The sequence below is a fragment of the Rhipicephalus microplus genome, chromosome 4 (genome assembly GCF_043290135.1).
Source record: "Rhipicephalus microplus isolate Deutch F79 chromosome 4, USDA_Rmic, whole genome shotgun sequence".
Taxonomy (NCBI): Eukaryota; Metazoa; Arthropoda; class Arachnida; order Ixodida; family Ixodidae; genus Rhipicephalus; species Rhipicephalus microplus.
The window spans coordinates 125,602,293-125,627,748 of NC_134703.1; the positions used below are offsets into that span (position 1 = coordinate 125,602,293).

The following is a 25,456-nucleotide window of genomic DNA, read 5'->3' on the forward strand; positions in this document are numbered from 1 at the left end:
GTTGCTTCTTCCGTTGGAAATACGCCGAGGGGTAGTGGACGGAAATCCTTGGCACCCGGCGACGCAATGAGGACAATACACGATGTGGCCTGTTTCCCCACAATGGAAGCACAAGGGCCTGTAGTCAGGAGTACGCCAGATATTGGTTTTGCGGAGTGGAGGTCGCATCGGCATCGACGTTTCCCCGTAGTATCAAGGCACTGTCGGTGACTGTTGCTGGTGGTACTGCTGAGGCGGCGGCACATTAGATGGCTGTCGACGAAGAATATCTGCATGGGTTGGCCTAACCATGTCAGTGTTTGGCTCAAGAAGTGAAAGCGCTTGCCTTATCTCTTGGCGCACAACTTCTGTGACCAACGCAATCGCGCAGTCATTCGGTGTGGCGGCGAGTTTCTTCACCTCTTCTTTCACAATTTCCCGTATCAGGTCATGCAAAGAATGCTCGTCAGGTGTCACAGTGGTCACGGCAGCTGCGCTGATTTGTCCGCTGTTGTTTGGGCGATCGTACTGGCGGCAGCGTAGCTGCAGTGCGCGTTCGATGGCGGTCGCCTTCTTCAAAAATTCGCTGACGCTTGAAGGTGGGTTCCGCACGAGACCAGCAAAGAGCTGCTCTTTAACACCATGCATGAGGTGGCTGATATTTCTGCTCTCGGACTTATTGGGATCGGCTCAATGGAAGAGACGAGCCATGTCCTCAACAAACATAGCAACAGATTTGTTTGGCTTTTGAATCCGTGATTCGAGGAGTCGTTGTGCATGCTCCCGCCTTTCGGTGTTGACGAAGGTGTCCAGGAACTTCCACCGGAGCTCGTCTCACGTTGACCACACGCGATTCGTAAACCATGTGCGAGCCCCTTCCTGAAGAGGGAAATACACATACTTCAACTTCTGTGCAGCGTTCCACCTGTTAACGTTGGCTATGCGCTCGAACTTCTCAAGCCAGTCATCTGCGTCCTTATATGTGTTGCCGTGGAAGTCCGCAGAAATATTAGGGGTGAAAACAGTCACCTGTGTCGTGCTTGGGCTGGTCATGGCGGGGCTACTGTTTCCAGGCGCGGTAATGTTTTTCGTCCAAGGACCGAACTCTGGACTCAGGCCGAACAGACAGCGGCTGGCGCGGTGTTTCGACGAGCGGCAGTCTTTGTGGACTATATCCCGGGCTGTTTGAAGGTGTCCTGGACATGTACCCAGCTCCTTCACCAGTGTCACGACGCAGACACAGCAGAAGTTGGATATAGGAGAGCTCACTTTAATTAAATGCAAGGCACTCGTAAAGAGGACTGGGCAAGAACTTTGTCTTTCTTGCTGCGTGAGCTCTTCTCTGCAGGTTGAATGCGGCAACCTGCAGAGAAGAGAAGGGTAATTGAACATTCGTCTTGCAGCGCGGCAAAGGAGCTTTGTTGTTGCTATAAATGAGCCAGTAGTCACGAATTAAGAACAAAAAAAAAAAAAAGGTTCACAAGTTTTTTGTCACCACTCCTTTAATCAATGGGTTGGTAAGTGATAGTCAAAACAGTTTCAAGATCCCTTGAAAAGACGCTGTTTCAACTAGTACCAACTGCATGAGAAAGTGAACAATACTTACAAAAAAAAATTCAGAATGTTAATGTTTTACTGAAAATTATGTATGCAACATTTGATAACAATAAACTTCATTAATATATTTGAATGGCATCAAGCAGCACTTCAAGTAGGACAAAGAAAAAAATAACAGTTCTATGCTGCGTGCAAGTAGCAAAACTCTAAGCGTGAAGCGAATTCGAATATTGAAGTGTGAGCGCGAATCAAATAGAATATTTCTTGAAATTTTCTAGAATACTTTTTGAATGCTTCAAGAGATATTAGAGAAAAAGTTGTCGAGGGTTCCTAAGCATATTCTTATAAAGTAGCAAAATAAAAATGTTTTATTTCACTAAGTTGATGAAGCGCCGGTGGGGTGGTGTTTTCATAGTTGTCTTATCAGGAATGAGGCAATGCAGAAGCCAAACTGTATTTATGTACATGATTTGGTGCGACCAAAGTGTTGCCTGCAACATTTTACACGTGAAAGGCAAAGGTTCTATTTCCTAAGCCTCTCCACCTTTTCCAATTTCTACGAGAGCCCAACTGATGTGGTGACAAGGGTGCGTTCTTTCCGATTCCGGATTTCAAAATGTGCCTCACAGACATCAATATATAAAAACAACTGCTATTGCGGATGCTAATAATCTTCGGCATCCAATATCTCAGACTTGCTGCCCGGATTCCTGGTCCAAAACCACAGTAATTGAGCTACAACTTCTGCCACATCTATCATCTTCGTGTAGAAATTTGCATTTCCTTGAGCCAATACATTTGCAACTGCAGCACAACTTTAGACAATACAAGAGTGCGATGAGGTGAAACATATTAAAAATCTGAAAGGGGCCATTGCCAATCTGATGTTGATTATATTTTTCTCTAGAAGTTCGGCCAGAGAGAAGCCTAAAAGGCAACCTTGCCGCAATATGAGGTGAACCATAGTATTACAAATCCGAAGGGGTCACTTTCAATCCTACGTTGACTGAATATGTCATTGAGAAATTCGAATAGTTTGAATAATTAAACTCCAGTGCGAATCGAATAGTAAACACTATTCGAAAAAAAAAATGATAGAAACTTTGAATACTCGCACACCCCTAGTTGTAATTGTTACTGCTCTTCTTTTGTCCCATCATAGAAGCTTTGTGATTCCTTTTCAGAGATGTATTAGCCAACCCATACCAACAAAATACTCTGTTCATGAAGTACAGGAGCAATTTCAAGCATCTTGTATCAAGGCATTTGCAATTTTTGTTTATACTGTACAGGTTAGTCGGGTTATGAGAAATATGCCCATTTTTCTTTATAATGTGTGATATATAATATTTGAACCAAATCACTATTCGCCTCAAAAAGAAAACTTACTATTCATGCAAGCCTAGAATAAACGTTAGCATAGCAACGATTTAGAAGAAATATCACAGTTATGTACTTCTCCACACAATGACTGCTTTGCATGTGGAAATTTAAGAAAGACACAACATTATGAGTACTTTTCTCATTCTTGTTAACTAGAGGTAACAGCTTCAGAGAAAGCCACAAGATCACTTACGTTCTGCAGCCAGACCACAAAGTCATCAAAGTAGATGTCTTTGATGTCGGGTCGGGTAATGAAATGGGCGCTCAAGAAGCTGGAGGCATCGTTTGCTTTGCCAACGGCAGTGAGGTTGGCCTTCATGACCTCGTATATCCTGAGGTGAAAAGGAATGAGTAGTAAGTAACGCAACAAATATTTTCTTAAAATAAGCAAAGCAAAGCACACATATAGCTTCTGCACACACAGTCGAACTCGCTTATAACAATACTCAAGTGCCACAAAAATTTAATTGCTATAACTGATAATTGGTATACTAAACGGGTGGCATGAAAATAAATGCAAAATAGGAGGATGACAGGCTGTTGTGTGTAAACTATGATACCAGATGAGATATGCCAACAGAGATCAACGATAAGGATGACAAAGCAGCTGATTTTTTGGACATGGTTGAAAACTTGGATGCTCTCACAGGACGGCCACATGCCACATAGATCCAATGTATGGTAACGACGCGAGTTTAAGATGCCGAAATGCTTCCAAATTTTCATTTCTGCATGCTGATTTCAAACTGCATGCCGGAAAGTGTATTGATTGGATTTCGAAGAGCTTTGCCGCAGTGCCAGATCACCAATGCAGTATTGCTTACCACGAATCCGAAGGGGTGCTGGGGAACGTTGGGGTTGTGGGCGTGAGAGGTGGGGATCAGTCACTTGAATTTCTTGTTTCAGTCTTTCTTTTCGATGATTTTGCATTCCTTAACCCTTAAGCATCGACACCTAACAGCCAGAATTCACTGTTTCAACTGATAATGCAGCAAGCAGACATTGCTTCAAAGATTGATTGATATCTGGGGTTTAACGTCCCAAAACCACTATATGATTATGAGAGACGCCGTAGTGGAAGACTCCGGAAATTTCGACCAACTGAGGTTTCTTAACGTGCACCCAAATCTGAGCACATAGGTCTACAGCATTTTCACCTCCATTGAAAATGCAGCTGCCGCAGTCGGGATTTGATCCCACGACCTGCGGGTCAGCAGCTGAGTACCTTAGCCACTGGACCATCGCGGCAAGGTAAGCGGGCATTGCTGTAAGCAGGTTAATTCACTATAGAAAACATATAGAAGTTGACTGTACAGCAGCTTTTGATTGTAATAACTGATACATTGTCAAACACCGGCATCATTGTAAGTGGGTTTAACTGTGAAACACAATTTATGCAGCATTTTTTTGACAAAGCTTTTTCTCTATTGAATCTGGTGCTCTGGTAAGACACAGTGCAGATGCAGGGACATGAAAGACAAACAGTGAACCAATATAAACTGCAAAGATACCACTGTAAGAACACTGCATAATATTTAAATGAAAGCAATGCTTTAAAAAATCTCAATAACTCAAAACATTTACATAGCCAAAGGTGAAGAGCATTCCTGAATAGCTCAAGTAATATCGGAGATTGAGATATTCTGGGTTTCCATATGTCTGTACGATGATACGGACAGGACAAATGAAACTTTGTTGTTATTTCCCATATCCACGGCGTCACCCACAACCTCAAAAAAGCGGCTATCAAGTGTGACGTAGAATTGGTTTTTTCCACCCCAGAAAATCTGGTTACGATGTGCAAGGCCATGAATCCTGGTTCCAGGAGAGAGCGAGGCTGGAAAATCAAGCATCGGATCTACCATCTGGCAACCCGGACCTTCACACGGAACTTCAGTTATCTGCGTTGCAAGCGGACTACTTAAACGCCCACCGGAAATGCAACGCTCATTGCACCACTTTTTCCAGGTTAGTTACCTAGGCCATGCTACCTGCGTGAAGAGCAGTAATTACTGTTTAGTTGCGGTGCCGTGCCCCTTTGATCCCCTAGATGTGTACGTTAAGCTTAAATGATTCGTGCTGCAGTCATGTATCTGTGTTCGGTTGTGCAGTCTGCTGTTGTTACTTTTTGGTGACTTTGAGGTGAATCCGGGTCCTGGTGATGAAATCATGACTACCTTGCTTGAATCAATGCATACACTTGAGTCTGGGCAGGCGACGATTTCGAGTGAATTGAAAGGTGTCAACGAAAAACAGGAAGCTACTGACCGTGAAATCCAAGGCTTGACTACAAGGGTCATGAAATTTGACACAACGGTTGTCTCCGATTCGCTCGGTGTCACCAACTATGCTGAAACATTTCCGTCAGTGAGCCCAGCTCGTGACGTAAATGATCAATTACGGATTTTATCGGCTAGGTGCAAGGATGCTGAAAACCGGCCGAGGCGGTCGAATATTCTGTTCTTTCGCTTAGAGGATGACGAAAAGGAAGATTGGGCGGCATCTGAACAAAATGTGATCAACTTCTGTTCTGCGCACCTTGGTGTCTCCCTTAAAGCCGATCAGTTTGAGCGGGTGCATCGCCTCGGCAGGTTCTCGGCTAATCAAACCAGACCAATAATAGCGAAACTCACCTCATTCAAAGACAAACAGGTAATTTTGTTGGCTGCCCCAAAGCTGAAGGATACGGATTACTCTATCGGGGAAGATTTTTTGCTCGGTACTCGGCAAGCCAGGAAAAAGCTTCTTGATTTTGCGAGGCTGCTAAAAAAGCCGTTCAAACTCTCAAGCTGCACACTGGAAAGGCAACGTATATTTATGTGCATGAAACCGATTCTGTCGTGGAATTGCAAAGATAGCCAAGAAAGAAGTGTGAGCAAGATTGCACTAAACCCTCTCCCGCTACATTAGCTTCACGCCACCCTTACTAACATACGTAGTTTATTGCCAAAACGCGAATCCCTTTGTCCTTTATTAGAAGATAATGACACGGATGTCGTAGTTCTAACTGAAACTTGGCTGCACCCAGAGGTGCGCGATAGTGAAATTTTTCCTGGCTTCAATAACTACAACATCTATCGGCGAGATCACGTGGGACGACGTGGAGGCGGTGTACTGATAGGCATTAAGAAATCGCTGTCTTCGTTCTCGATTCCTACAACTCATCCCTTGAGATAGTGTGGGCAGGATGCAGGACTACAACAAAAAAAATACTGTTTGGTGCCTCTTACCACCCACCAGCAGCCGATCCAAAATTTGCGGGCAAGCTTCGACAGAGCTTTGAAATGGCAACCCACAGTTTTTCTTCAGATGATGTATATCTTCTCGGTGACTTGAACTTTCCTAAAATAGACTGGCTTACATTGTCTTTGCCATATCAAAACTCAACTGATTTTCTTGGCTTTTCGTTAGATTTCAATTTGTTCCAGGTAGTCAATGAACCCACTCGGGAATCTAATACACTCAATCTCATCTTAACTACTGCACCCGAAACGGTTGATACGATATCTTGCCTGCATGGCTTCTCTGAACACAAATTAATCCAGCTATCACTTCGCATCCCACTTGCTCACGCCAGCACCATTACGAAAAAAATTCGCGACTTCAGCAGGGCCAATTACGTTGAAATGAACTCGAATCTAGAACATTTTTTTCACGAAAAATTTCTGCCCAATTTCAATGACCGTACAATCGAAGCAAATTGGGTACTCTACGGGAATTATATGGCTACTTTGATCGATCTTTATGTTCCATTAATAACCATTACAAATGACAAGACTAATCCTTGGTTCAATCAATCACTACATAGACTACGGAACACGAAAAAGCGCTTGTATAGGGCAACAAAACGTGGTTCCAATCCTACGGCTTTCATAAAATACAAATAATTCCTAAAAACTTACGCCAGTGCAATATGTGACGCAAAAAAATAGTACTATTGTAACGACTTGCCCTCTCTTCTTCAGCACAATCCCAAAAAGTTTTGGCGGACTATTGCACCTGAGAAGGATTATCATCACATTTCATTACACGATGATAACCAAGCCCCAGTGTCTGCTAGCGAGTGTGCAGCACTGTTTAATAATTTTTTTTTCTTCTGTGTTTACGCGTGAAGACCACTGCAATGTACATTTGTACCGGAACAGGACTGGCGTTATATGGAGCCTATTACCATTACTTTTGATGCCATTTCACATTCCATTGCTAACCTCAAGGTGTCTACATCTGCCAGCCTTGATAACATCAATTCAAAAATACTGCAAAACAGCTCAATAATTTCAAGTCAGATATTATGCTATTTATTTAATCAATCCTTAGAGTCAGGGAACCTACCAGCCGATTGGAAGATTTCTAAAGTCATCCCCGATTTTAAAAACAGAAACAAGCACTCACCAGATAATTATCGTTAAATAGCCCTCACATGCATCTGTTGTAAGATGCTTGAACACATTATTACGTCGCATGTTTTCAGTCATCTTGCAAGTAATAAGTTCTTCTTCCCCAACCAGTATGGATTCCGAAAATACCTTTTTGTGACTCGCAATTGCTAGAATTTACTACCGACTTGCACTTTATCATGGACGCTAATCAGCAGACTGACTGTATATTCCTGGATTTCTCAAAAGCCTTCGATCGCATAGCGCGTTGTCGACTAATATCAAAATTATCAGCCCTTAAACTACACTCACTATTTTTAATTTGGATACGTAACTTCCTGTCTCTCCGTCAACATTTTACATTAGTTAATATTTTTACCTCTACCCGTTGTCATGTAACTTCTGGTGTTCCTCAGGGTAGTGTTTTCGGACCCCTTTCATTCTTGATATATATTAATGACTTACCACATAATATATCATCCAGAATGCGTTTATTCGCGGATGACTGTATTGTTTACCACGTCATCACGAACGACGCTGACCACATAGCTCTACAAAACGATCTTAACGCTATTTCGCATTGGTGTGAAAACTGGCTTATGTCCCTTAACCTGTCCAAATGCAAGTTTGTATCATTCAGTCGCAAGTGTAACACTTCCCCCTTTAAATATATCCTAAACAACTTACCTGTCTCCCAAGCTTCCTCATACAAGTATCTGGGCGTGCATATAACTCACAATCTTGAAACACTGCCCTAAGAATGTCCGTAAACTAGCCTATTTAACGTACGTCCGTCCTCAACATGAGTTCGCTTCATCTGTTTGGTCTCCAAATCAAAAATACTTAATTTCTATGATTGAATCAATTCAATACAGTGCTGCCCGTTTTATCTCTCAGAAATATAGCCGTCATTTTAGTGCAACCTAAATAAAATTTGATAACTCTCTCGAACCCTTGGAAACACGTCGCACTGTTGCAATCAATTGCTTACTTCACAAATATGTAAACTGCCCTTATCTATTCCCCCTTCCCCTAGAAACTCTCATGCACATGTCAAATCGGCTAAACAACCAGTGAAGTTTCAAACGCATTTACGGCCGCACCCAAGCATTTAACTTATCAGCACTGCCCACAGCCGTAACGCTATGGAATGATCTTCCTAACACAATAGTTTCAATCACTGACCATACACTATTCCGCAACCAAGTATACCGGAATTACTTTCCATAAAAATGTGCTTGTTCCCATTTTTAAAAACATGACGACTTTAGAAACCTTCCAATCGGCTGGTAGGTTCCCTGACTTTAAGGATTGATTAAAAAATTGCATAATATCTGACTTGAAATTAATGAGCGTTTTGCAGTATTTTTGAATTGATGTTATCAATGCCGGCAGATGTAGACACCTTGAGGTTAGCTCTGTAAACCTGCACATATCTGCAAATGTGTTCTGACTTAGTTCCTCGTGCTCATGTTTTGGCACCATTTATTTTGAATGCCTGCCATTTATTCAACTTTGTATTAGACACCACCATTGTAACTACATTGTTTTTGCATGCCCTTCCTCTGCAAGTTATGTTATATTACCACATTGTAATGTTTTGTACTCTGTTGCTTCTGTTATATTTTGTGTTTTCTTTTCTTGCCCCCCTTACTCAATGTCCCTACGGGAACCTGTGAGGTAACGTGAATAAATAAAAAGTGCCGCCATATCCACGAAGTGAATGATGATGAGTGGGCGAAGCTCTGGAGGAAAACCTGGTAAACCATGAATCCTCCGTACATTTTGCCTACTCGATTTTATTACAATGCTCCCCCTAGCGTACGTCGCCGCACTAAATCGAACGATTGCCTTCCACCAATGACACGTGCCATATGTGACATCATTCCTATTTTATAACATCTCGCATCTTTCATCATCAACTACAAGTACCGCCGTCTAGTTTATAACATCTTGCATCTTTTCATCATCAGCTACAAGTCCCGCCATCTAGTGAGCACTGAAAGAACTAAACGAGAGATGGCTACATGCAGGAGACGGTGCTGCCATCTAGTGAACACTGCAAGAACTAAACGAACAGAGGCGACATACAGGAGACGGTACCGCCATCTAGTGGACACTGCAAGAACTAAACTAGAGGTGGCTACATACAGGCTACAGGGGACGCACAGCCCACGCCCTAAGGAGCTTCGCCCCTAATAAATAAAAAAGTGCGTTCCATGCATCGAAGGGGTGGTGTGTTCTTTACCACTGTCCTGTTGGCAAGTGGTACATCGGCCAAACAGGCAGGTGTTTAAATGAGCGGCTGAAAGAGCGCGCTCACAATGTCTCTTCTACAGTTTCGGGCCACCTCGGCATTCATTGCCGGGACTGCAATTGTGTTCCTGACTTTCAGCATTGTACGGTCATTAGGCGTCATCAGGGTCGGATGATACGCAAAATTTATGAAGCCGCAGAAATGGAAAGGCTGGGAAATCTATATGTCAGCATGCCTTCGATTGCTTTTTCACATAAAGAAATAATTTCCTTCAGAATGTTGGCACACGTGGTCTTCATGGTGCTTTATCACGATGATTACTCGGTTGTTAGATGAATTATGTTTTTTTTTGGTCTGTAATTTTTCTTATTTGTCAGATACTGCTCAAGTTTATATTGCGCTGTTCCAGCGAATAAGTCTTGTTGTAAGTCAGTGCCGCTGTCTGTCTCCTTCTTTTCTTGTCCCTCGTTATTGGCGCTGTTTTTATGTGAATGATATGATTACAATGCACATCGTAGAAGAGGGCTCCAGACTGCTTTTCACGATGTGGCATTCTTTAAACAACACATCAATATAACTTTACAGAAGCTTTTCTTTTTCAAACCACTAGAAATACAGCCGCCATTTCCAGGAATCCAACCCACAGCCTTGTGCTTAGCAGCAGTGCATTGGCCACCGATTAGTCATGATGGTATGAACTAAGAACTATTCTGATAGATTTGCACCATGAGGGCACCACTCAAGCGGCTATAAGAAAGATGGGTAAAGAGCTAGCACCAGATAGCTGGCAGAAGGACTCAGGTTTTACGTCCCAAAACCATGATATATTCCCATATGTGAAATTGTATCTTAATGTAATTGACCCGTTATATGTGTAATCATATGCCTTGCATACACCATGCCAGAACATAGAAAATTTCCGACCAGTTTAGATTGTTACAAAAAGCCAGAATGCATAACGGGAATAGTAGTTTTTGTGGAACACAACCACCCATGATGTGGCTCATATCTTTGATGCCACGTGTAAATGCTGATTCGCCTTACCTTGTTGATCAGGTAAGAGAGAGCTGACAATGACAACACTTGCTATCACTTCCTGTTTTTGCAGTGTACAGCATCAAGGCCTCTGAAACTGGCTTCTCCTACGCAGGGGATTTTCTTCAGGGTGTTGTCGATTCTCTTCGTCACACTGCTATATTATTCAACTGCAACACTGAGAAATTCTCATAAAAATTTATGCAAACCAAATACCGTATTTACTTGCATAATCCTCGCACTCGCATAATTCTCGCACCTCCCACATCGTCCAACAAAAATATTTCTTTTTTTTCCTCGAGTAATTATCGCACCACCAAAAAACTGCCAGAATAATGTGGTCTGCTCATTCAAACCACTGATGATGATAGCATGCCCTATCTGGCGCCATCTCTAATGCATCAAGTGTACTATCATTGCAAGGAAATTAAATTCAATCCAAGCCAAAGTGGCAAGTGCGCGTTGCGGCGTGTTTTGTATGTTGTGTCGGTAATCTTGTCACGTTATGGGGCGATACCGAAGCTACACGGCTAATTTCAAACTGAAAGTGATTGATGATTGAATTTCAAGCTGAAAGTGAAACTCGGGGCCTACGAGTTTTGTGTTTGCTACCGGTGACGGCAGCTGAAAGCCACCAAGACGCGTTGGGCCTTCTGTGTGCCTAAAACAGGGATTGATGGTAAACTTTATTTCTTCTGAAGGAAACTGCAGACGATTTTGTTAAATAGTCATTAACCCAATACTGACATCCTATGCTTGCCTTTTGAGGGCTCCTGTTGACAAACGCTACCGCTACGCCCACAAGCTTTGCGTTTGGTATTCTGATTCTCGACTATTTCCTTGCACTTTTCGTGTCTCAAATAAAACTTGCCTTGTGTTGAACCTGTGCTTTTATTGTTGAGGTAAGTTTTAATTAGTGCGTCTCAAAGCTTGCTGTTAGTTGCTGGTGTGAGAATCCTGATTTGTGACCACTTCCCCCGTAAGTTTCCCCCGCGTAATTCTCGCACCCCCCAACTTTGCATCAGTTTTCCGTCAAAAAAAGTGCGAGAATTATGCGAGTAAATACGATACACGCAATTTTTTTTCAGCCTACCGCGGGATGCATGTGGATTCAGATGCAGTGCATTGTTTAAGCTCAGGACATCAAGCTAAATAGCTTCAAACTGTCACAATCTCTTTAAAGGGTACTGATACAATAATCAGTTATTTTTTTTTTCATCAAATGAAAAACCAAGCCCTCAAGAGCCTATAAAACGTACGGCCAGGTAGGTGCAGCCTAAAAAAGTAATTACAGTATGTTTTAAAGCTAGTTTCGGTTCCTGCTGTACCTTGACGTCACAGCACGGTACGAGCTTCTGGTCAAGCGCTCATGAAAGATATGACATTTCCGTAGCCGCTCGTCACTGTGGCTCTGCTGGCAATGCACAAGTGGCCATTTTTGGAAAGTTCTGGTGCTTGACACTATCACAACTAGCCAGACTGCTGCATGAGGCCACCACAATAGACCTCTACCAGGGTACGTCACAGCGTGACGTCACCGGTGCTTGTGCAAGGCGGTGGTTGGCAAAACACTCCCGCCGGTGGCTGAGTGGGGTGCAGTTGCTCGGTGCGTTTTTTTTCTTCTTTTTGAAAACTTAACCTTCATCTTACAGTGGGAACATTAGCTTGGGATATGGCAGAGAACATCTAGGTGTGTGGTAAAGTGCGTGATGAAATATTTGCCACGCTGGCTGGCTGTTTATTTCGAAGAAGTGAACACTTGTGGCGGCCTGTGCGAGGAGCAGCGGCATCGCCTTCGAAAATGTGCAGTGTTGATTGTGGCGTGTAGTGTGCGTTGAAAGGCATTGGCAATATTGGTTCACCATTACAGACGGTGAAACTGGGAATATTGTGCGTGGTGTGTGCACTGTGAATAACACGGTGCGTCCTGTTTGCAAAAACTCTGGTATTCGCTGTGAGCCGGTTGCAGTAACCGGTTGTCGATGGAACTTTCCGATCTGACATTTTTAGTCAAGGTGAAAATGCATTTGACGCGGTCATCTGTGAGTGGATACATCGTCGTATGCGTAGCGTGCAAAAAAAAATATAAAAGTGCATGATCTCCAGGTGAAATATGCGACTACGCATGAGCATGTTGAAGCGTTGCTGAATCTGCATATACGCTTCACCATGGCTATAACTCGTATTATCAGACACCTTACACATGTTAATAAAAACAGCGGAGATTTTCGTTCCTTATCTACTTCGTATGTTTACGGCTTGATCCTTATGAAGTGACAATGCACATTAGAAGTTTGTGTATCAGGTCTAAAAAAGCAATATAGGTACGAAAACACATCACAGGTGTCAAATGCAGCAAGGTAACTGTGCTAAATAATATTATATATTATTACGTTGTTGGGTTTTACAGCACGAGTTTTCACTGGGTGATTGAGAGACACAGCGGGAGAATTTCACTTTTTTTTCAAGAGAATATTTTAACCTAACAGAATATTTAGCCTAACAAGAAGTGTTTCTTTTTTTTTCTTTCATCTCTGATCAGATTTTGCACAATGAGTGAGAATCTTATCCGTGACGTTGCACACAGCAGCTCAAATCCATGCTGCCGCCAATGCTGTACCTTGTTTACAACTGCACTGCACATGCCACGATGAAAGTAAGTTTAAATCCATGCTGTCTAAAAATTTCTTTAAGTGCCAGTCACCGTGCACATTCAAAACTTTCGATTTCTAACAAGATCAGATTTTTTTTCATGGCCGCCATCTACGTGGGTGAAGCCCACTGCGGGCCAGTCGCATCTCTCAGTAAAGTTTCTCCATCCATCCATCTACGACGAGCAAATTTCCACACTATGAGCAGTGACCCTTCCGTAACCCCCTTTTTCCAGAAGCTGTGACTTTAGAACATAGCAATGTAGAAATTTCTGTCGAAGGAATGCAGACACGCAGCTCTGCTATGCAGAAAAATGCCGCCGGCTAACCTTTCTTGCCAACCAGCACCTGCTCCGAGAGAGGGCATGGTAGGCGGGGTGCCCGCAGTGACATCACACTGTTTACAAACAGGGAGAGGTCTATTAGTACTGTGGCCTGACGTCAAGCTAGTGCACATTTCGGTAGGTGCACCATGAAAAAAAATTTGCCTTAATATCAAAATAAAACATTGTATCACTGCTAGCTGAGCTTCACACTTGTTCAGAGCCATCTCTGTATACAGTAAACTTATATTCAAGAAATGGTGCGAGTAGCGCTTCAAGATGCAACACATGACTCAAGCTCGTCAACTCCAAACTGTCACAATCACTTTAGCATGGCCTTTGAGCAACAAAGTCCTTACCTTTGGGCCACGGGTTTCACTCCTGAATCGCCAGAGTCAAGGCGGGAGAGCTGGAAAGGCACCATGGACAACACACCAAGCCAGAGCAGCAGCATGTACGTTGTTGGACGTAACACAATATCTCTCTCCAACAGGGCAAGGACGGGTTCTATGTCTGACAGCTGCAAAGAGTATGCGACCAAGGATAACATGAAGAGCAGAGTTTGCGCATCCGTTGTTCTCAGAAGCACACAAAAGACGGGAAAACTTTACTCGTTTGTACGTGTGAACTGCACAGAATAGACAGAGTTTTTTCAGCCCACAAGCTCCTTGTGGCTCTCAAAGTACCGAGCTGCCCAGAAAATGTGAGTGACCAGATTAGTGGTGCACCCTTGCAGTGCAGACATCAAGCAGGCAAACAAGCACAACTTCCTCTATAAACCGACGACTTGCTCATTGGCCATGCACGGTTCTCAAAGATGGAAGATACAGACAGAAGGTACCACCAGATGCCGCAAGTGCGACATCTACCGTAGACAATGAGGCGACTTCATTTACACTAAAAGCATGGCAGTCCTGTGCTCCTCCCACATGAGTGTACGCATTCTTTTTGTCTCTTTTTAAAGTTTCTAGCATCTAGACTGATTGATTCACAGAGTTTTAACGTTTTGAAGCAATGCTCAGGCTATGCGAAGTACCATACATGGAGGATCTTGATTAATGTTGACTACCTGACCCAAATCGACACGCGGGAGCACCTCTACAGTGCACCTTTGTCCATGTGTGTGCAGGGTGATAATCTGCAGCAAAGACAATGAAAGATAACCTACAGAAAATGGCCTGGAGAAGGCAATCCTCATATTCCTAGACGAATTAAGAGCTGATCTAGTGGTTAAGTATTTACTCTAATACACAAGGTGTGCCAACATGGACACCAGAACAGTCAAGATATTACGAATGCCAATTAACTATAACGGCACACAACAGTGGCAAAAAAAAAAGATAGCACAAAAACATATCTGCACGCGCCCAGGCAATAGGTGAACCCATCAAACTGGCATGCCAGGGGGGGGGGGGGGGTCTACATTAAAAAAACTGTTAAGGCATTCAATTTCTTCTTTACGCAAGTATCAAATCAAAAACTGTGATTGGCAGCACTTATGAGAGATAAAGAGGCAGCACGCACAGCAGCGGCATGAATAGGTCGTAAGTTTATAGAGGAGGTCGTGACACAAAGCTACTGTCATTGCAAGCAAGCGTGTTCCATTTCACCTCTGGTGTAAATTTCGGGCAGAAATACGATTCACACATATTCGTGGCTTTCGCGTGGTGGCATGCCTACGGCACCCAGTATGTTCTCTATAAAGGTAACGTCAGAAAATCTCTCAGGCTTGCTCTCTCATCTTGTGATTAACTGCAGCAAGGCACAAGTAACCATGACACGAGCTTAAAAAGCATTTTCACAATCTACGTGCCAACACCTCGCTATGATACGTCATAAAGAGGGACCTAAGAATAATTTTGACCACCCCGAGTTTTCCAACGCACAGCTACATCTAATAACATGAATGTGTGTTGTTATTTTGCCTTTTCGCCCTTCAGAGCTTGCGAATGCCGTAGCTGGAAAAAGTCTTAAGTTTTCCAGACTGCGGATTTTATTTGTGCGCTCCCTACGCTTTAAGGCCGACCGACTGCAGGGCGAAAATTGAGCGGCCGCGCGAACGTGTAGTACAGTCATGTGCAACACGACCGAAACATCGATTGCCATTCAGTCAATAAACCATGCCTTGGCTAACAGCTTCGACCCGGCGTTTCAAGATGTGTCCGATAGCTTCTCCCGAATTTTTAGCTCTGTGCGACGCATTTCCCCCCCCCCCCCTTAATCCCATTTCTGTCACTACAGACAAAAATTAGTGGGGCCGCTCGTTGTGAAAGTAACTGGTACGTTTTTTTGTGCCCACCTACCTCGTGAGGTAGGTGAGTGACGACTACTTTGTGTCCGCGAACTTTTGTCACTACGACGAGGAAGCCCATGCAAGCGTGCAGGACATCGTCGGTGCAGTCCGGAGACTTGACGGGTTTCACCAGGGCCTGCACGATCTCCGCCAAGTGAGCGTCCAAGAGGTACGGCTGCTCGAGATATTTGTCGAAAGTTTTCTTAAACACGTCTAGCAGGTGCTCGACCTCGCGTTCGGCGAGGCCGCCTTTCGCAACTTTACGAATCATGTCCATGACGGCTTCGTAGTCCTCGAACTCCTGTAGCTCATTCTCATCCACGCACTCCCCAGTGCCGAGCGTGGGCGCACAGGCTTCCATTGTGACAAGCACGCCCGCCGCCGGCTCCCCGTACTTGTCAACAGCGGATCGGAACGATACTGCGTAGCACAGCGTCTCAGGGCGTCATTTCTTTGCCTGCATTTGTCAATGGAGAAGGCACGCAACACTAGGCGAGAACCAATACCAACGTAAGCCGCGATCGAACTTTCAGTTTCACGACATCACTTCATTCAAAACACACCACGAGTACGAGCATGCTACGAGCAAGGAGAGCGCCTACGAGAACCAGAGGAGGAGGTTGGAGGTGAGGGGTGTGCCCGGCCGCTGGTGTCGCTAGAAGCGCATTCCTTGTCGCCACCTATAATTTTATTCGTTAGTTTTCCCGCCTAATTGGGTCCAGTTTCTTACTGTAGTCTTTCCTGCAATCGGGCCGTCTAATGAACTAAGCAAATTTTGTTTTCTGCGAAATAGTTCGTTTGATCCTCGTTCTTACAAATTAGCATATCGTGAAAGTATTCAACATGGCGTCGACTGGTAGGTCAATACGTGGGATTTCTTTTCGCATATTAGCCGAGCATTTTTCGGCAACGCAGTGCTCCTCTTTCGCGGTCACGCCGTGCGTTTTGTGCGCGTAATGTCTCGAGTCGGCGGTAAGGCGCAATCCTACTGGTGCCGAGTGCGGCGCCCGTCCGTTAAATATGGTAGTTGGTAACCGGGTCGCATTGCTGACGAGTGCTCTCGTGGGCCCGCCATAAAAATTGCCCTCCTTCGGCGTGGTTATCGCGGACGGGTTTGTCACTTATCTCGGCGGCGTTACTCATCTCTGTGTGTTAGTCTAGTCGAGGCACTTGGGGGCAGCCTGCGTGTCTCGTGGTGCTGGGCAGCGATCCGCCGGTTAAGCCTGCCTCGCGAAGAGTTCGTGGCCCGTGAGCGCGCCCAACGTGTTCATTGAACGTGCACCCTCGTGAACCTTCCAGCGCGCGGATTCATATCAGACATGCCAGGTATCGTGTACCCGAGCATATTTGAAGCGCCTACGATGGCTGTGTGACAGTTAGGCAGCGGCTATTTCGCGTTTGCCATTTTTCTTTTTTTGTCGTAGCGGCGATAGGCCGGCCAGCGTAAGCGCAGCTCTTTGGCTCTCGCTACATTTTTTTTTTTTTCCGTGCCCCAAATTTCCGGAGTGGTGGAGTTGATCGGCGGGAGGTGTCGTTACGACGCTGGTTTTGCGTCGCGGCATGTATTAGCTTTATCGAACTACGCTTCTGTGTGTTTGAAGCCACGTGTGTTTCCTCCATTGCAGGTAAGAAACATAAGGTTAAGGGGAAGACCCTCAACCTAAATGACTTTCTGGGAGGTGATCAAGAGGCACCGTCGGGATATGCCGTGGTCAACACTCGCCGTATCAACTGGGCGGACACAATGGAAAATGAAGCCGTCGACGGTAAAGTGCACTTTTGTTCTTGGCAGTTGGCCATGCGCGGGTGCCGTTGCGTTGTATCTTTCGCGATGCTTACCGATAGTCAGCCGATATTATTGATCGTCATGTGCTTGTGGCAGCCACGCTGCCATCACAAGACATAAATCTTTAGCTACGTGAGCGTTTCGCGACTGCCGAATTTTTCCTGCTCAGACCCGCAGCGGAGCTATCTGAACCCTTTGATTTTGTATGGCCTCGTATCTAGCGCAGCTGTCACATGTTCACGTGTAAAATGCCCTGCAATATTTTTTTGTTGTTGTTGTTGCAGCCACGTTCTGTAGTACTGGCGTGTGTATTGATGAATGCCGAGATGAGTGCATAGAAAGACGTGTGCACCTGAACTTAAGCTTCAGAATTACAAGCACTCGAGAAGTCCTGAAATGTTCTATTTGACATTTCACTCTGCCAGTCACTGGTTGGTGCCAATCACCACGGGTCAGCTACAGATGTAGTAGCCTTTGCACGAATGCACCGCAGCATTTTTCTTGGTGACACCTTTCTAAGGTTGCAACTAACCGTGGGAGAATCGAGCAGCTGACGCTTGCATCTTGTTGTGTAGTGCACAGGCAAACCATGAGCCCGGGCGACCAAGCTCTGGCAGCCTCCTGTGCATATATCGTAGCTGCCCTTCTTTCTCTCGTAGGGCCAAGCACTTACAGCGACATAAGCCATTGTTTACGGGTACTTGCAGTGAAAGTCAATGCATGGCTTCTTGCACAGCTGGCAACAATAACGTCTTGGTCATAGTTCGCACATACCGGCTACACCACGGTAGACGACACTGCAACAAGAGGCAGAGAAAGGTTACGTGCCAAGTGTGATTACTGACAACATTGAATCAAAGCACATGGAAACTTCACCACGTGGTTGCAACTGCCTGCGTCTCATGGAAGGAGTGTAGGGCAGAAATAAGTTTTAACAAGGTTGTTCACTGGCCTTCTGTATGTGCTTTAAAGGAGCACTGACATTAAATTTAGACGTGTCAAGGTTTTTGCGTGAATGAGTAGCTATTGACCCCCTAGTAGCGATCCACGACCTAAAACGCATCTGAGGTACGAATGAATATCTGTAATATGGATTATTTCTGCCATCAAACGTGGTTTAAAATAGGTCGAAAGCCCGCCAAATTTTAGTGCTGTCAGCGCTACCCCGTGGCCACGTCGAGGCCGCTGCACAGCTGATGCTGCTTTCACAATAAATGGTGACGTCACGCACACTGGCGTTTCGTCTGCTAGGAGAGCACATGCAGTCAATCCAGCTGTGTCCCTGATGATGTCGAAAAAAGCCGCCTAAGTTAAGTAGCGCCAATCGGTTCTTCCCTCTCCCTTTAGCTCCGGTCTCGAGAAAGGGTCTCGCACTGCCAGTGAAACCCAACTCGTTCGCCAACACAGAATTTACCCTGTAGCAGGTCAGCGCAAAGTGAAGCGAGCAAATGTGGCTGTTCATCGGCGCGTACGAAGTCAACCTGATGGCTGCATTGAGGTTCGTGGCTTGGGAAGGCATGAAACACCACGCAATTCCCGCTTTTTTCGGGCCTCGACGGGCAGGTTCTCACTGCACAGCGGTTCCCCGACATTCTGATGCGTATTGTAGGCGAAAATGTTGTAGGCCCGTGTGCTCATATTTGGGTGCACGTTAAAGAACCCCAGGTGGTCTAAAATTCCGGAGCCCTCCACTACGGCGTCTCTCATAATCATAGAGTGGTTTTGGGACGTTAAACCCCACATATCAATCAATCTGATGCGTATTGTCACTCTGAATGATCACTCTAACGATGTGGAGCACATGTCAAATCAATCAATGCGAAACGATGCATCGCACGCACGCTTCAACACAGAAAGGAGAGCCATTAAGGAGAGCATGACCGGAAGTCGGCTCCAAACACACTCAGGTCATCGACGTCATTGTTACTAACGTATCGTCACTCAGGATGGTATTTGTGGAATGTGTCACACCGAACACGTAGCACTAGTGTCGATGTCGCAGGGCAGCCTATTTTCCGTTTTTTCTCCTTAGCTTTTCTACGCTGTTTGACATCGAATTAAAATACCTTCCATGTGACAGATGCCATTCAAATTTGGCCAAGAACTATGGATACCAAGCAATCAAAGAATGATGGGCACATCTCGATGTGGAAATTTGATGTCAGTGCTCCTTTAATTCGTGGCTAAATTGTGTCTTCAACTAAGACAGAAGGGCATGCAAACCTGTGATTGCATACAGCTCAACAAAGCAGGGAACACCCCTTCTATATGACCCGAAGAGCTGCCGCTGATTGCTCTCACAATAGAAGACATGTATATATGTACTCGGCTCTGTTTTAGAATGAAGCTATTTAGTGTACAGCTTACAACATTGGTTCAGAGTGCACACTCACTGGTGCAGGTTTTTGGTCATGTGAAAATGTCACTGCCTGGTGAAGAGTTCTGCCTCATTGTAGTGCAATATTGTTATTCTAAAAATGTTGTATTACAGATCAGCTATACTTCCGTACTTTATAAAGCATAATGTATTTTTTTGTGTGTGTAATGGCGTATTAGCACAGACCGTACGAATGTGTGCAAAATCATGCGCACTCACTGGTGCAGGCTTTTGTGTATCCACCGTTGATGTGGAAATGCAGCTGCCTTCTTAAATCCTACCTTACCGTAGTGTAATCTTGTAATCCTTCTGAAAATATCTTATTAGAGATCAGCAGTACTTCCCAGCTCTGTAAAGCATAATGGTTTTTTTTTGTTTTTTTAGTGTGCACTTGTGTAGCCTGGCAGAGATCATACGAATGTTGTGTGTAAAAATGTCGTGCGTTGCTGTGGCAGGTGCTAAAGATGGTTTCTTCAGTCAGATAAGATGACCACATCTCTCATTATTCTTGCTTGTTCTACAATATTGCTGCATTCAATTGCACCCGGAGCAGCTGTAAAAACACCACTTTTAATTTAGTCACGAAGCCTAATAAAGGTATACTGACACAAGTTTAAAAAAGTATTGCATTCTTTTAAATAAACATGCTTGTGATGATAAACATGAAATGAAAATATCATGTTGCCTGGGAATGCATTGAATATGTATTTATGACTGCTACCTTAAAAGAACACATTTCAATATAGAGGGAGCGGCTTCTCAGTCAACGTTTATACAACCTGTTCAGTTAGATAACTTGGCGATATTGCCCAGCAATGCCGCTAGCAGTGGCTGAACTGGCGCTGTTGTTGCAACAGGCTTCACCCAGTCCAGCAACGTGCGCCTAATCGAGTGTGTTTGGCTGCGGTTGCATCGTGTTCTATGTTGCTTGGATGTTTGTTCGTCTGTAATGCCAACCTGTGTGCTTGTACGCACAAGCTGCTATAGCACTACCAAGTGCCCGAGACACTTCTGGGCTCCATGTGATTGGCTCTCCGTGCTGCATGGGATGGTGCTATTTTTTTCCTTTACAAAATACTGTCAGATAAATAGCGAGCTTACGATGTGCATTTTCATGCTGACGACACCTTGAAAACCTACAGCCAGGTTGTCAATGGAGAAAATGTCAAACGCTCGTGGTAACGGAGTCAAGTATTGTGCAGGAAAGTGTGCCTGTATTTTGCCTAACTTCCCGTTATATCTTCAAAGCTGTTAAAAGGATTCAATTTTGAGGAAGGTTAGTCGAAGAAACATGTTTGAAGGGTGTTAAATCGCCATGCGGCCCTGAAAAATGTGTGGCTACTGAGCGGTGCACTCACTTTGAGTGATATTGAAAGTGTTTGCAGTCTGTGAGTTGGCACAGCTCTGATAAAAACGGTTATTTTGCAGCCTTTTCTGCAATAAGGGCTGAAAAGCGTGCACTAGTTATTGAAAGTGCGTAAATTTCGCTGAAGATGTGTCAGCGAGGGTTAGCGCATGTCTTTTTTTGCATGGGCGTGTTGCAAAGACATGTCCTATCTGACACTATCATCGTGCTTCACGTGGCAGAATGGCTTGCTTGTGGTGACGCACCGATTGTGTGCCCAGGCTGCGAAAGTGTATGCGCAGGGGTGCTACTATATGAACAAAAAGCAGGTGCTGTGAAGAGTTTATAATTTATAAGCTGCGTACTTTGTTCGAAGCTAAACCTCTCAACCTCAATGAGCTCCTTTTTCCAACTTGCACAATGAGCCGGCGAAAAAATTTGGTCTCAACTGGGCTTGATTGCTATCGAAGTGTGCACATGCATAATGCACTTGCGAAGGTCGATTTCTGCGAACTTCTGCACAACAACGTTAAACGATGTTTTCTAGCCTGCTTGGCGTTTCTTGGGCGCTTAACACAAACTATAATAATAATGATATCTAAGGTTTTATGTAGCAAAACCGTGATATCATTAAAGGTTTCGTAGTGATGGGCTCCTCAAGTTTCGACCGTTTGGTGTTCTTTAACCTGCACTGACATCGCACAATACACGGGCCTCTACCATGCATGTCATTTTAATCGAAATGCGACTGCCGCAGCCGGTATAAAACTCGTGACTTGAATGGACATATTTCATAGACGTCTAAACGCAGCACTATCACCGTGCTTTCACACCTGACCAAACTGCCTTCGCATGTTGAGGCACTGAATTCGTCCCCGCAGGATGCGAAAGTATCGGCTGCTGTGAAGTATTAACCCAAAGTATAAGCTGTATACTTCATTCAAAGCTGAAGCTCTCGAACCCAATTGGCTCCTCTCTGAAACTTAGGCAGATGAGCCGGCGAAAAAATCCACCCTGACTGGGCTTGATCGCTTTCGTACGCTATTGAAGTGCAACACATGCATAAACCTAGTCATGCGTTCGCAAGGGTTGATTTGTGCGAATGTACTGTGCCGCATAGTCAGTCTGCCTGACACTGTTAAGCTATATTTTCTAGTTGTTTTTTCAGCAGTTAACACGAACTATCATGGGTAATGCAAAGGATGCGAGCAGATCCCACTGCACGACTCGCGTAGCTCTAACGAAATTCTGCCGTTGCGTTTTTTCACAGGACCTTTAGAGACTTGCTTGTTGGCTGACGAAAATTGCCGTCACAGCTGATCGCTTAGACAATGAACAACGCTGATGCCTGTCGCGCTGAATCTGATGATAGCCGCTGCATTCGCTGATCACCATGTGCCTGCTATAGTTCACACAACATAGAAGACCATACTACGTGCTTTTAGACATTCCTGCTAATGTATTAAACTTTCACGATCTCCTAAAGAGAAAAACTAGTCGTTCTCATCGTTGCATTTTCTAGAAATTCGATATTTGTGCCGCTAGCAGCTTCATGCGCTTCGTAATTCATTACGAGGAGCCTGTTGCTGCAGTAGCATCACCTGGACTGGAAGGAAGTTTCGGGCCGCTTTCAGTGTACGGCAGAGGCGAAGAGTTCAGCAACTGAACAGGTTTAGAAACGTTGTTTTCAGTGATGTGTCGTAACAATATGACTTCACGTGGAGGCGCCGAATCTCTACGTATTAGCGGCAGATCAGTCGTCTGCTCACAATGCAGGTTAGCAACGATGAGTTCCAGTGACCCTGACAGTGATATCTGCAATTTAAATTTTATGCAGGATGCAGCGCACTCAAACTCGGGGGAACTTGTTTTGGCTTGTAGGGCTGGCTTGCCATATGAATGCGCAGCGCAGAAAACTCAAATCGTAGTTAAAAATTGTGGGATTCTTAAGGTTTGCCTTTAATTGTTCAACGTAATAGCGATATCTTGTCCCTAGTGCATACTTCAATTACTTAGTGCAGACTTTCTATTGCGTAATATTACTCAAGGAGTTTAAATTGTGTATTACTACAATGTAATCGATAAGCTTCAAAGTGTTTGGTTGGTGTCAGTGAAGCTTCCACATATGGCTGCATTATGTATAATAGGTAGCATGCTTTTAACCAGGAGTAATTACACGCGTGAAATCTTTTGAACTTGCTATGCACCCACTATGTGGTCTTAAAGGAACGCGCACAGTAATGTGCGGGTTCTCTGTAATGGGTGTCCTGTTTTAAACTACGAAGTCGTTATGATAATCACATGTTCTGACGCCCAATGGCAATGTACGCTTTTACCACGCAATATTACTGGGGTAATGTGGAAATATATGAGTGCACAAGGTAGCAGGAAAAGCACTTGACAGGAAATACGCTCACTTACAACTGAACTTTTATTAGAAAACATTCATTGCACGAGAACACAAATGCGCAGGCGCAACCAACTATCACTTCAAGGTGCCACCCCTCTCCCCCAAAAACGGAGGTATACGTTTATCTACTTCAACAGCTCAGAAAAGACATCTCTTTTTCACTTATTGCTACCAAAGGAACACTGATACACGTGCTTGCGTTCGCCCTAATCCGTTCTGCTTCCATGATTTCTCTGGTCAGATTGTGTTTTGAGTTGCCCAGAATTCTCGTGCTGCGAAACTGCGGATTGCACCCACAATCGCTTCAGTGCATTGACAAGTGCGTGCCACCTACGAGAACCTTCAAGGACGTCGCATGTTCTCAGAGTCGATCATTTAAACTACGACCCGTCTGGCCGATGTACACTTTTCCGCAGCTCAAGGGGATTAGTACACAACCCCTGAAATACAGAGTACAAACAGTGTGGCATGTTTTTTGGTGCAACCGCTTTTGTTCACCCTTCCACGATTTCCTATCAAGGGGCACAGTTTTGCCAGTTTGCAGGGAGCCGTGAGAACAACGCGTACTCCGTGCTTGCACCCAATATTTTTTAAGGAGTGCGAAATCTTGTGCATATAGGGCGTAGCTACAACGGTTTTTGTTGGCCTCGTTTCCGCCGTGTTGGTGGTACTTAACCTCTTTAACTTCTTTAACATGGTACTGCCTGCTTCCACAAGCAAGCTGTCCGGGTAACCCGAACTGAGTAGGCACCCTACTTGATTCCGGAAACTGCGTTCCATTTTATGTCGACATGATTTGCTGGGTGATGAACTAAGGCAGGAATTAGCTATCGCCCTTTTCACTAGCTTGCTGTGAGAAGAGTCAAAGGGTAACAGGCGCTTCTTTGAACGCGGGCTAAACTCCCAGCAAACGGGACCAACAGCACTATAATCAATGTCAAGATCTAAAAACTGCAAAGCCTCTCTGGCTGGTTGTTCGTGTGTGAATGACAATGAGCTTGTGCATTGTTTAAAACAATCCAAAAAGTTGATTACTACTGAAGTGGGTCAACAGTTATCCTCTATGTTTAACATCACTAGGAAGTCATCAGCATATCTGTAGACATTAACTGCAGGTTGTCCCACGAGCTCATGTTGTAGCTTCCGGTCAAACTTGCTAAAAATATTTCACAAAGCACAGGGGCCACACAGGACCCAATGCATATGCCCTTCCTTTGGAAAACTGTAAAATCATAAAACTTCACAACAGTTGCACACAGGTAGCACTGGCCCCGCCGCGGTAGTCTAGTGGGTAAGGTACTCGGCTGCTGACCCGCAGGGCGCGGGTTCGAATCCCGGCTGCGGCGGCTGCATTTCCGATGGAGGCGGAAATGTTGTAGGCCCGTGTGCTCAGATTTGTGTGCACGTTAAAGAACCCCAGGTGGTCTAAATTTCCGGAGCCCTCCACTACGGCGTCTCTCATAATCGTATAGTGGTTTTGGGACGTTAAACCCCACATACCACCACCACCACAGGTAGCACTGGAGTAGCTCCATGACATTATCTACATTAATTAGTGCGTTGTTTTGAAAGTTTACTACCCCGAAAGAGGCAATGGTCTCCCATGTAGCTATAAACAGTTCATCGTGATGGATAGAATAAAACAATTCTTCTACATCAACCGAAAAGCCATAACTAGCACCGC

General features: G+C 44.6%; 2 protein-coding genes across 6 annotated transcripts in view; one reads left to right on the plus strand and one right to left on the minus strand.

Moving 5' to 3' along the window:
* The window catches only part of Tbcd (tubulin folding cofactor D), an 87,309-nt gene extending 70,832 nt beyond the window's left edge, over positions 1-16,477 (minus strand). The window contains exons 1-3 of the mRNA XM_037423409.2: positions 15,865-16,477; positions 13,921-14,081; positions 3,113-3,251 (exon numbers count right to left, since the gene is read on the minus strand). Coding sequence (XP_037279306.2) covers positions 3,113-3,251; positions 13,921-14,081; positions 15,865-16,215 — 651 coding nt within the window. The 5' untranslated portion in view covers positions 16,216-16,477. The remainder of the gene's footprint in view (positions 1-3,112; positions 3,252-13,920; positions 14,082-15,864) is intronic.
* Positions 16,478-16,537: 60 nt separating this feature from the next.
* Positions 16,538-25,456, plus strand: part of LOC119172351 (eukaryotic translation initiation factor 4B) — a 42,060-nt gene continuing 33,141 nt past the window's right edge. The window contains exons 1-2 of one of the 5 annotated variants that reach the window (XM_075893629.1): positions 16,538-16,710; positions 17,480-17,620. In XM_075893629.1, coding sequence (XP_075749744.1) covers positions 16,698-16,710; positions 17,480-17,620 — 154 coding nt within the window. In that variant the 5' untranslated portion in view covers positions 16,538-16,697. The other 4 variants (XM_037423412.2, XM_037423410.2, XM_037423414.2 and 1 more) reach the window with 4 other exon arrangements.